This window comes from Rhinatrema bivittatum, chromosome 3 (assembly GCF_901001135.1).
Source record: "Rhinatrema bivittatum chromosome 3, aRhiBiv1.1, whole genome shotgun sequence".
In the NCBI taxonomy this organism is placed as follows: Eukaryota; Metazoa; Chordata; class Amphibia; order Gymnophiona; family Rhinatrematidae; genus Rhinatrema; species Rhinatrema bivittatum.
In genome coordinates, this window is record NC_042617.1 from 452,631,817 (window position 1) to 452,645,162 (window position 13,346).

General features: G+C 48.2%; 1 protein-coding gene across 1 annotated transcript in view; it reads right to left on the reverse strand.

Moving 5' to 3' along the window:
- The window catches only part of E2F6 (E2F transcription factor 6), a 101,169-nt gene extending 91,989 nt beyond the window's left edge, over window positions 1-9,180 (reverse strand). The window contains exon 1 of the mRNA XM_029595913.1: window positions 8,837-9,180. Coding sequence (XP_029451773.1) covers window positions 8,837-8,929 — 93 coding nt within the window. The 5' untranslated portion in view covers window positions 8,930-9,180. The remainder of the gene's footprint in view (window positions 1-8,836) is intronic.
- Window positions 9,181-13,346: the final 4,166 nt, after the last annotated feature.

Here is a 13,346-nt window from a genome sequence, read left to right on the forward strand (position 1 = left end):
ACCAGTTTGGTTATCTTCCCTGATTTCTCTTAGCATTTCACTGTCCATCTCACCATCTTGGCCAGGTGGATGGTAGTATACTCCTATCATTATTCTCTTCCCCAACACACAAGGGATTTCTACCCATAAAGATTCAATTGCACATTTAGTCTCATGCAGGATCTTTATCCTGTTGGAATCTATGCCATCCCGGACATAAAGCGCCATTCCGCCACCTAGATGCTCCTCTGTCATTACGAAATAATTTGTGCCAGGGTACAGCACTATACCATTGATTATCCTCTTTCTACCATGTCTCCGATATGCCAATTAAGTCTGTGTCATCATTCACTGCTTGGTGTTCTGCTTGATATCACTTTCACCCACAGATTGAACAAGTCATTTCACATGGTTTTTATAGACATGTTTTATCTGGTCTTAAAAAACTGCTATATCCTTGTCCACACCGTCCTTTAAGCTTCAATTTCTTCTATCCTTCACTATTGGAGAAATTACTTACCTGATAATTTTGTTTTCCTTAGTGTAGACAGATGGACTCAGAACCAATGGGTATAGTGTACTCGTGCTAGCAGTTGGAGACAGATCAGATTTCAATCTGACGTCAGCCCCTAGTACATATACCCCTGCAGGAAGTGCAGATCCTCAGTATTCTTCCTTGCAAAGCATTGTGGATATATGTTTGACTGACCGATTGGTTAATTTGATTAACTTGTATAACTTCGTAAATATATAAACGTTATAACTTAATTAACTGGAATAATTTGAACTGGTCAATTGAGTATAGCTGGAGACCACCAGGGAGCTCAACCGGAAAGTGTCGACACCCATCCGTGTGGTAGACCTAGGTAAACGAAAGGAGGCTTATCCTTGAATCATTTGCAATACCATGCGTGACGGCAGCCAAGGGCGGGAAGCTGAGTCCATCTGTCTACACTAAGGAAAACGAAATTATCAGGTAAGTAATTTCTCCATTTCCTAGCGTGTAGCAGATGGACTCAGAACCAATGGGATGTATAAAAGCTACTTCCGAACCGGGTGGGAGGCTGCCTGTGACCCACTTAGTATTGCCCTTGCGAATGCCGTGTCCTCCCGAGCCTGAACATCCAGACGGTAGAATCTGGAGAAGGTATGGATGGAGGACCATGTCGCCGCCCTGTACATCTCGGCAGGCGACATCATTCTTGTTTCTGCCCAGGACGCTGCCTGGGCTCTGGTTGAATGGGCCTTGACCTGTAGAGGTGGAGGTTTCCCTGCTTCTACGTAGGCCGCCTTGATAACTTCCTTGATCCAGCGGGCTATGGTTGCCGCGAGGCTGCTTCCCCCTAGTCTTTTCCCGCTGTGAAGGACGTAAAGGTGGTCCGTCTTCCGTATGGGTTCTGACATTTCCAGGTATCTGGAGAGGATTCTGCCAATGTTGAGGTGACGCAGGTTACGGATTTCTTCCGAATTCTCCAGGGTTCCCGCCGAGGGGAGCAAGATGGTCTGGTTCAGATGGAAGTGGGAGACCACTTTGGGAAGGAATGACGGGTACCGTGCGCAGCTGGATGGATCCTGGGGTGAACCTAAGGAAGGGCTCACGGCAAGACAGTGCTTGTAGTTCAGAGATGCGTCGCGCTGAGCAGACTGCCAGGAGGAAGACAATCTTCAGGGTCAGCTGACGGAGTGATAGGCCTCGAAGAGGTCTGAAGGTGGATCCAGATAGGAAGTTCAGGACGAGGTTGAGGTTCCACAGAGGTACCGGCCACTTCAGCGGTGGGCGAATGTGTTTGACTCCTCTCAGGAAACGAGACACATCCGGGTGAGAGGCTAGGCTATCACCGTCTTCCCTAGTGCCGAAGCATGCCAGTGCTGCCACCTGTACCTTGATGGACTTGAGGGACAGTCCTTTCTGAAGTCCGCTCTGTAGGAACTCCAGCATCATGGGAACTTTAAGTGAGCGTGTCTTGATGTCGTGATCTTCGCACCAGGCCTCAAATATTCTCCAGATCCTTATGTATGTTAGCGATGTGGAGAACTTGCGTGCTCAGAGGAGGGTGTCTATTACCGCCCCCGAGTATCCACTCTTCTTCAGGCGAGCCCTCTCAATGGCCAGACCGTAAGAGAGAATTGAGTCGGGTCCTCGTGGATGATCGGACCTTGTTGTAGTAGGTCTCAGAGGGGGCAGGGGTAGAGGGTTCCCTGCCAGCAGTCTTCTCATGTCTGCGTACCACGGTCTTCTTGGCCAATCCGGGGCCACCAGAAGAACTAGTCCCTTGAGTAGCTGTATCTTGTGAATCATTGCGCCCAAAAGGGGCCACGGTGGGAAGGCGTATAGTAGGGTGCCCTGTGGCCAGGTTTGCACCAGGGCATTGATCCCTTGGGATTGTAGATCCCGCTTGCGGCTGAAGTATCCGGGTACTTGGGCATTGGTTCTGTTCGCCAGGAGGTCCATTTCCGGTGTTCCCCACCGATTTACTATCATCCGGAAGGCTGCGGGAGATGGCTTCCATTCTCCTGGGTCTAGACTTTCTCTGCTGAGGAAGTCCACCGTGATGTTGTCCTTCCCAGCTATGTGGGTGGCGGAGATCTCCTGTAGATTTGCTTCCGCCCATGCCAGTGGGTTTATCTCCAGTGACACCTGTTGGCTTCTGGTTCCCCCTTGCCTGTTGATGTAGGCAACCGTTGTGGCGTTGTCGGACATCACTCTGACCGATTTGCCTCGGAGTCTTTGAGCGAACCGCAGGCAGGCGAGTCTGACTGCCCGCGCTTCTAGGCGATTGATGTTCCATCCTGCCTCTTCTGCGCTCCACTGCCCTTGGGCGGTTAGTTCCTCGCAGTGTGCTCCCCATCCCCGCAGACTGGCGTCTGTCGTTAGCAGAGTCCAGGTTGGGGATGACAGTCTTGAGCCTCTGTTCATGTGGCTGGGCTGTAGCCACCAGCATAGTTTGGTCCGGACCGTACCCAGGAGAGGTAAGCGTACGGTGTAATTGTGCGACCGTGGGTTCCAACGGGACAGCAGTGAGTGTTGTAGAGGCCTCATGTGGGCCCTCGCCCAGGGGACCACTTCCAGTGTGGATGCCATCAGCCCTAGGGCCTGCAGGTAATCCCATGCCGAGGGGCGAGGGTCGCTCATCAAGGATTGCAACCGGTTCCACAGTTTTGATCTCCTTGTGGGAGTCAGGCTGACTTTGTCTTCCTTGGTGTCGAAGTGGACCCCCAGGTACTCCAACGATTGTGAGGGCTGCAGGGAACTCTTGTTCGTGTTGACCACCCATCCGAGGCTCTCCAATAGAGACTTGACTGTTGGTTGATTGGATGCTTTCCTCTGGTGACTTTGCCCTGATCAGCCAGTCGTCCAAGTAAGGATGTACGAGGACTCCTTCCTTCCGCAGTATTGCCGCCACTACCACTATCACCTTGGTGAACGTCCGTGGTGCTGTGGCTAGCCCGAAGGGTAGGGCCCGGAACTGGTAGTGATGGCCCAGTATCTTGAAACGAAGGTAACGCTGGTGTTCCTGATGAATTGGGATGTGCAGGTACGCCTCTGACAGGTCCAGGGAGGTGAGGAACTCTCCCGGCTGTATTGCCTTTATTACAGATCTCAGGGTTTCCATGCGGAAGCGGGGGACCTTCAGGTATCGGTTTACGGATTTGAGGTCCAGGATTGGTCGGAACATTCCCTCTTTCTTGGAAAAGAAAAAATATAGGGAATAATGACCAGAGTTTCTCTCCTGAGGAGGTACCGGAGTTATGGCCTCGAGGTTCAGTAGCCTGGCCAGTGTAACTTCCACTGCCGCCATTTTGGTGGGGTCGTGGCAGGGAGACTCCACAAACTTGTCCGGGGGGGGGGGGTGCGTATGAAGTCCAGGTAGTACCCTTCCCAGATGATGGCTAGGACCCACTTGTCCGAAGTTATCTCGACCCATCTTTGGTAGAATAGGGTCAGTCTGCCCCCTATGGCTTCCCTTGGATGGGTCGGCTGATTCTCATTGCGGAGCGCGACCGGGCCCTGAGCCCGAGCTGTTTCCCCTCTTGTGCTTGCTCCGAAAGGACTGGTTCCTGCCCGGAGGGCAGGGCGCCTGGTAGCTTCTCCTGTATGGGTTGAAGCGCTGCGAGCTTCTGCCCCTGGAGGTCCTGATAGGCTGTCGCTGGACTCTCCTTGACTTGTCTCCCGGAAGGCGCGGTACTGGGGATTCGCCCCATTTGCCCGCCATCTTTCTAGATCGCTGCCGAACAGGAGGGTTCCTTTGAAGGGCATCCTTGTGAGTCGGGTTTTGGAAGATGGGTCGGCCGACCAGCTTCTGAGCCAGAGCTGTCTCCTTGCCGCCACCGCCAATGATACTCCTCTAGCCGCTGTGCGTACGAGGTCTGAGGATTCGTCCGTTAGAAAGGACAGCGCCGGGTCCAGGATGTCTCCCGGTGTGCCGCTCCTGGTCTGGGATAAGCAGGCACGTGTCACCACGGTGCAGCAGGCCGCAATCTGAAGCAACATAGCGGCCACGTCAAATAACTGCTTAAGCATAGCTTCCAGCCGACGGTCATGCGTGTCCTTGAGGGCTGCTCCTCCCTCCACCGGGATGGTGGTGCGCTTGGAGACTGCGCAGACCATGGCGTCCACTCTTGGCAAGCGAGCATGTCTTTGGTTGCTGGGTCCAGGGGGGTACAAACTGGCCAAGGCCCTTCCCCATTTAAAGGCAGACTCTGGGGTATTCCATTCCAGGTCAATAAGCTGTTGCGCAGCCCGCAAGAGCGGGGAATGACGGGAGGTCTGTCGAAGGCCTTCCAGAAATGGGTTCTCCTCGGGATCCCTAGTTCTGCCAGGCATTGGGAGACCAGGTCCGGGAGCTCCTCCCTTGTGAAGAACTGCCTCATGGTTCGGTGGGGGTCTGTCCCTGGGGGAGTTCCCCTTCTTCTAGAGGTTCGGCTTAGTCTTCTGAGAAGTCCATGCCCTCGAAGGTAAGACTACTTGGCGGTAAGGGCCTATGCCTGGGTCGAGGGGCCTGGGGCATAGGGGTCCTCCTGCGACATATGTGGCTGGTCCGCCCGGGAATTCGTTTGCATCCGGACAAAGGCTTGAATCCCCTTGAAGAGTTCTACCCAAGAAATAGACGAGGGGTCCACATTGAGTGGCGCTGTTTCCCTGGGAGCCTCCGGCTGGGAGGGGGTCCTGCTGGGGGTAGCTAGCTCCAGGGAGCCCCCTGAAGACCATCCCTGGGCGAGTCTGAGCTTGTGGTGGATCTCCCAGGGCCTCCTTGCATTGGGTGCATAGGGCGTCTGCTTCCTGGCTCTAGGCGGCCCTGAGGTGGCATGCTGAGCAGAGGCCTAGGGATTTTACTTCAGACCTTGGCGGCGTCGAGGTTGGCTGCACGTACAAGTTAGAAAAAAAAATACTGGGCAGACTAACAAAACTGCAGGTTTATGCACCAGCCACCATCTCCTGGAGATAGAGAAATACTGAGGAATTGCAGATGGGTCCAGGATATATGAAGCAGTGTCAGTTCTACTTTCTCTGTCTCCATCTGCTGGCACAGATGAATAAATCTAGGAGTCTGGACTGATCCGGGTACATACAGGGAATGAAAATGTTCCTGAAAGCCTGAATTCTGACTGATTTCTTTAAATGGGTAACGCACATAGGAACACAGAGAGAGTTCCATGAAATATTGCACTGAAGAATGTCTTTTTTTCAGCAAACTATAGAAAAGACGCCCAAGGACAATGGGGGTAATGATATTAAGGCGGACAGAAGGAAGGATCAAAAGAAAAGTGAGAAACTTACTTTAATCTACCAAAACAATTTAATTAAAGTATACTTAGGACAGTGGTAAAGAAGGGAGATGGCCAAAGAGTGCTTGCAGTGACAAATCAGGGTAAAGTAGGCAGAGTCCTTTTCATCATGGCTCTCTTCCCCATTCTATGACAGGGCTGGGGGGAAAATAAAAAACTTAGGTAAATCTTGCCCCCAATGAGGTCATAACATCCTTATCTTCTGACAAGTACTATGTTGCCAGAAAGATCAGGCAATAGGAGTCCTTTCAGGGATAAAGAGAAAAAGTAAGGTCTCTCCCATATTGCTCATACACCCAACTGCCAGATAAGTAATACCCAGGACTAAATGAATCATGTGCACACAAGCTAGGTGACTAAGTTCATAGTAACAATATGCCAGAAAAATACTCTCTCTCTCACTATATTTGTCCCGGACTTTCTGAAACAAGCAATAGTGAAACCCCTACTCAAAAAATCCAACCTTGACCCCACCACTCTTTCTAATTACAGACCGGTGTCCAACCTTCCCCTCCTAGCCAAAGTTCTTGAAAAGCTAGTGAACTCACGCCTATCCGATCACCTTGAACAGAACAACATCCTCCCTCCCACCCAATATGATTTCAGGAAGCATTTAAGTACTGAAACATTGCTCCTCTCCCTACACGACACCCTTATCAAAGGAATCGACTCAGGATCCTCCTATCTTATCGCATTACTCGACATCTCAGCTGCGTTTGACACAGTCAATCACGATGTCCTACTCAACATACTCAGAAATATTGGGATCACAGGCAAGGCCATTGATTGGATTCAATCTTATCTCCAAAATCGCTCTTTCACTGTCACAATGGACAACAATGAATCTGATCCCATCAGTCTTCCCCAAGGTGTACCCCAAGGTTCCTCACTCTCATCCATGCTATTTAATATATACATGCTTCCCCTTACCACGCTTCTCACTAACCTGCATATCAAGCATTTTATTTATGCTGACGATGTGCAGCTCATTTTCCCTTTCTCTGACTCTATCCAAACTGCTTTACACAGCTGGGAATCCTGTCTTTCCTCGATCAATCAACTCCTAAAGGACATGCACCTGGCTCTCAATTCCAACAAGACTGAGCTTCTAATCATTTCGAATAGACAACCATTCCCTGACATCCCTCTTGCTTACTCTGCTACCAACTTCCCATCGCACACTCGTAACTTAGGAGCTATTATTGATAATCACCTCTCATTCAAACCTTTCATCAAATCCATTATTAAGGATTGCTATTTTAAACTCCAAACAATAAAGAAACTCAGACCCCTACTACACTTCAATGATTTCCGCACAGTCCTCCAAGCTATTATTTTATCGAAGATCGACTATTGTAATGCGCTCTTACTTGGCATTCCTGCATCACACACTAAGCCTCTTCAACTCCTACAAAATGCCACCGCTCGGATTTTGTCAAACACGAAGAAAAGAGATCACATCACCCCCACACTTATTGAATTGCACTGGCTCCCTATACAGTCACGAATTCTTTACAAAACACTCTCGATCATACACAAGAGTCTAGTAAACTCAAACCTCAACTGGATTAACCCCCCCCCCCTCACCCCGTACATCCAAGAGACCTACCCACCCAGCACTCCAAGGTGCACTCCATGCCCAATCTATCAAATCTTTTAAACTCTCCTCTACTATTAACAGAGCCTTCTCTCTTGCCGCCCCCACCCTATGGAACTCACTGCCCCATGATATTCGCATAGAGACTTATACCCCCATTTTTAAAAAGAAACTTAAAACCTGGCTCTTTCGGCAAGCCTACTCCATCTCACCCCCTATTACATAAACCCCCCTGTGAAATGTTAGACTGATTTCCTGGTATGAACGCCTTTATGTCTGCTGATTTTGTACTTTGCACTATCATGTATATAGTTATAGTTATAATTATTATCCTGTTCCATAGCATCTACCCATTGATGCTTGTTATATCTTAGGGCTCCTCCCAAAGATTATTTATATGTTGCCGAGTTCACTATGTTATCTGTTATATGTAAGGGCAATGCCCAAAGTTTTGTTTCACTGTGAACCGATACGATGTGCGAACGGATATCGGTATATAAGAAATGTTAAATAAATAAATAAATAAATATATACACACATATATACACACACTAAAAAAAAAATGAAGTCACCACCATCAGTTTATCTCAATAATGAAATAAAATACTGCTGCTATTAATTCATTAGCTAATACCAGCCAATTAAAGAACAAACTGGGTTAGGCTTAGCGTTTAACAAAAAAGATAAAAGTCTGGCAGGTCATACAATATTGCAGCAAACGTCACAAACTGGCTCTAGATATGTGCTGGTATATTACCAATAACTCTCAGCTTTTTGCAATATAATATTGCTACGACTAAATTGTGCAAGGATCAATTTGAAAAAAAAACATTCAGGATATTAAATTGCAACACCCTAATTAAAACGCTTGAAAGCGTGGAAAGTGGCAGATATATGAAAAGCTTTGGTATTAACCTGATGATTTGTTGCCTGTTGTGCTTTTTTTTTTTTTTTTTTTACTATTTTTGGCCAGATCACATTTTTCCTTATTAATTTCGCAGAGAAAATGCTGAAATCGGTCCACACTCCGATTTCAGACTCCAGCCATGAAAAGTTGAGACGGACCCTCAAGAAACGCTTGTTCTGTCCCCAAACCCTCCCTCACTGTCACCTACCATAACATATTTCCCTTTTCTGACCTAGCGCCTTCTCCACTACCCGCCATCCTCTCTCCATATCTTAAGGCCCCCTTCCCGGCGACTTCTCTTCAGCTTCCCTTCTCCCAACCCCCCGGCTTAGGACCTGGATTAGGAGTCCCCAGTAAAACCCCGTTACCCGCCTTCTGCCCAGAGGAGACTGGAGGCGGTGGAAGGAAAGAACCTCTGGGTCAGCATGAGGTCACACTGGTCAAAAAAAAAAAAGACGGCTGCCTACTTCCTTCCTTCTCGCTTCCAGAGTCGGTCCCGCTCCTGCGCTCAGGGTGGGGGGGAGAAAAAGAAGAACGAGGCACATTGGGAGGCGGCAGGAGCTCACCAGTAAACTCTCCATATTCATGAGCGAATCCCGAACGAGAGCTTCCAGCTTGCGCTGTCGGTTCGCAGCACACTCCACCGTGGAGACTGACATGGCGGTCTGCTTCGGGCTCTGCACCCCTCACTGCCACCTTGTAATACCGCTCTAGTTCACTCCCAATCTATCCAAACTCCCTCCCCGGCAGTCATTGCGCCACTTCCTCTTCGCCGAAACCCAGCTGCTAGCAGCACAATTGACGTCACTTCCTCTTCTGCACTCCGCGCCCGGCTCTGAGATCAGCGCGAACTCGGCTTCCTTTACCCACAATTCCCGGCTTCCTGAGCCGCGCGCCCGCCGGCCCTAGTGCAAGAAAAGTTGCGGCACCAGGGGGCTCACCCGCAAAGTCACTGTTAACAGTGTGGGCAGTCTTATTTATACTTTTCATTTATATTAAGATAACGCACACAGTGCTCTTTCTGGAAAAAAGTGCCAGTACACACATGTAGGGTGCATTTTTTGTTTCTGGCCCAGCCTAAAGGCAGAAGATTCAGGTATATTTATTTTTTAATTTATTGTATTTATTTATTTTTATATACCGACATTCGATCTGACACATCACATCGGTTTACATTCAGGCGCTGTATATCTATATATAGATATCTATTTGTATATATAGTTAATGAAAAACGGCAGATCAAACAAAAAACTCGTGTTCATGTGTGTTTATATTTGAAACCTAAAGCACTTATGCTATAAGATAACCACATAACCAATATATTGACAATACCTACAATTTTAATTTGACATTCTTATCCTAATATCAATAAAACACACCAATGTAACATATCTCTCATCAATAAAATACATTACTATTTCCCACTTGTTAAAAAAACATAGTGATGCCGGCAGAAAAGGACTAAATAGTCTATCCTGTCTGCCCAGCAACTTCTTATGCGTTTACCCCCTTGTTCTTCAAGGGGGTAACTGTTCTGAGCAGTTATTCCCAAGCCTTATGATAACCCATATAAAAATGGTGTTAGTACAACCTTGCATGAAAGGAATCCATGACAGCTGTTTCCTCAGTGTTGGGGTAGGTCAATCTCAGCGAGTGGGTTATGCACCTCTGCCAGCAGATGGGGATGGAACAAAAGCTGACATCTCGGCCATATAGTCCCGTCCCAACATCAGCCCGCCAGTATTCTCCATCTCAAGCAGATGGCGGACATGCATTTCCCTTTGGGGGATTGCCTGTGTTAGAATCGGTACTGCACCTTCTTAGTTTTGCAACTCGGCCTGCTACAGCTAGAGATTTCTTTACCAGAAACAATTATTTATTTTTACGAACTTGCAAGTACCGGTGTCATACAGAAGAAAAGTAGGCATGCCCACAAAGCGAAAACAATTTATTATTGTACATTCGCTTATCATTTTACCCCTCCCCATCTCAGGATACTCAGCCTATCTGATGCCTTCATTTCAGTGTTATCTCTGCTTCAGGCATTTTCACATGCATCTCAAACTTCCCATATTTTTCATTCTGCCTAAACAACATACTCTAATGCCAACTTTCAACTTTAACCTACTATTGCTGTGTCCTTCATCCTGTCTGCCTACATGCTGTTCCTAAATGGCAATTTTTTTCTTTTTAGTTTGTAATGCTATGAGAAAGTCTTATTTCTCTTGTTAGTTTTGTATAGCTATGAGAATCTCTTTGTTAGAATCAGTTGCAGGGAGGAATGTGGGAGGAGATACAGCCTTACACATTCCTTTCCTTGTCTGTAACTATATATGCCAGCCTCAGCACAATATATTAGGCTGTGTAGTTAGTATTTCTCAGCAAGAAGGGGGAGGGGGAGAGAAAAGAAAAGGGGGGCTGGTTGGGTTTTGCAACTCGGCCTGTTTCTTTACCAGAAATTAGAATTTCAAAGAATAAAGAAATACAATTCTGTTTCTATATTGTATTTACCATCTATAATAGCAACACTAGTGAGCCCTAGCTCACACCTGTGAGAAGAAAAGAAGAAGGAATCAAAAAGAACTAATAGAAAGATGAGACATCTATATAGCACCACTTGCCTCCTGAGGCGATACTGTGAGGTACCTCCCTCAGTATAGTGCCCTCAGTCTGATAGCTTTGACTGCCATGGACCAGAAATTCCAATAGCGATAGCAAGCTGAGAATGGCTCGGCGGTGAAGACTTTAGCCCTCTGCCCCCGTAGCCGGGAACGTTTCCGTGAAAGACTCAGCAATGAAGGCTTTAGTCCTCTCCCCCATAGTCAGGACCTGTTTCTGCTCTCAGCCAGGGAAAGCTGAGTTCAGATAAAAGTTTTTTTCTTTATAAAAATAATAATAATAGTAATAATATAGCAGCGAGAGGAAAGCAGGAGAAAAGGTCTGTTACCTCAGTGTTCGCTTGTCCTGCTCACACCTCTGGGGAGTTCGGTGAGGTGAGGAGATAGTGCAGGCACAGTGGGTTGAGCAGTCATTTGGCTAGGCCCCACTTCCAGGTTTTTTCCTTTGATACATGATAGGCTGCAAGGTGATTTCACGCCTTTTTTTGCTGCGGGCATCGGCATGCTCCTGCGTGCCCAGTTGTGTGCCCAATTTCGACATCTTTTTGGGACCAAACAGCTATTAGCATCACTTGCCTCCTGAAGGACACTGTGTGGTCCCTCCCTCAGCAGAGTGCTTCAGTCTGGTAGCCTTGAGGGACCTGGACTTAAAAGTGCGATTAGTGGTTGCAGGCCAAGAGAGGCTCAGTGGTGAAGGTTTAGTTCTCTCTCCCCACCCGTAGTCAGGACCCATTCCTGCTCTCAGCCACAGATGGCTGGGCTCAGGTGAACGCTTTTCTTATTTAAAAAAAAAAAAAAGATGATCAAAATCATAGGCTAACCTGCCCACTGCTCTGGGGAGCAGTGAGCTGAGGAGGCAGTGCAGGTATGGCGGGTTGAACAGCCATTTGGCTAGCCCCACTCATAGGCTTCTTCCTTTTTCAGCACATGGTAGGCTGCAGGGTCTTTGCACACATTTTTTTGTGCAATGGGCCACTCGGCACAAGCCTATGTGTCCATTTGTGTGTCCTGATTAGGTGCCTTGGTTTACTGGGCTCCCAGATTGGGCACCTAGTTGGGCATGCAGCCTATGTGCGTATATGTGTGCGTATACATGTGCGCACGCTTTTTTGGGAGCCCATTTTGGACGCAGGTTTTATGCACGTCTATTCGAGGGGGTGAGCTTTCAAAGTTCTGCACGCTTACAACTATGGCACCCACCACAAGGAAGCCAAGTGCTTATCTATTGTACTGCATGCCACTTCAGGGTCATACAGCCGGCAGCTTTCTTTAAGCTTGTGTCAGCGCTGCCTGGATGCTCAGGGCGATTTACCCCCTTCTGATTTTGCCGGCGATGGTCACTCCGCAGTCTGTGGGGACTGGGACCGAGGGTGACATGATGAGGGAATCCCCTCGTTTGGTTGATCCACAGGCCGAGTCGTCACGAGCCGCTAGCTTTCAGGACGTCAGGTTCAAGCCTGTGGTGTCTGGAATGGACCCATCCTCTTTTTCTGGGTAGGATTCTTCCAAAGTTGGTAGATGTTTCTACAGGGCTGGTCATCTGAATCGTCAATGCCTACTAAGGTTGGTCCGTGCATTCCAGGCTCCGCGGCCAAGCGCCATGGCACAATGCGACCCCACTAAACTTGAATGCAGGTTAATCAAAACGATACAGATGATGTTGATGGGGAACTTTTCTCCACCTTTGGAGCCAAATCAAACTCTTCTCCAAGTTTGGTCTTACGGGCATTGAAGACCCTCGGAGTGGCTGGGACTGACTCCTTAGGAAGGCATAAGAAAGTTCTTATTTTGATTACCTTATGCAAGGCTTCTTGTTTCTTTCCCCGCTGAGTTACACTCTAGGAGTTGACTTCTGGAATGGAGTGTGCCAGGTACATCTTTTAAAGGAGGATGTGTCTTGGCAGGTTTATACTCCTTGGATCCGCAGACCAGAGAGTGGTTGCGTTTCCCTAAGATGGATGCCTTGGTGTGCTCTGTCACAAACCGTACCACCATCCCGGTAGAGGGAGGTGCGTCACTGAAGGTTGCTCAGGATTGAAGGATTGAGACTATCATAAAGCAAAGCATTTGAGGTGTTTTCGGCCTTATAGGGGAGACTCTTCCCAGAGCTCTCGTCCCTTCCGCAGATCTCAGACCTTTCGCCACCAAGGACTTCGAAATGATACGGACTCCGGAAGTGGAGCCCCTCGGTCTGCCAATGAAGGTTGGCAGGTTCACTTGTTGGTTCGGGCGATAGGTGGTGTCTATCCTATTTTTACTACAGGTGGGTCTGTATTACTTTGGATCAATGTGTTCTCAAAACATTTTGGAACGGGTATGCTCTAGAATTTCTACACATTCCTCTGGATGCCTTCATAGTCTCTCTATCTAACTCCCCTCAGCAAAGGGTAGAAGTGGAAGTGACATTACAACGGAGGGTGAAACTGAAAGCGGTGATTCCCATTCCTGAATCACAGAG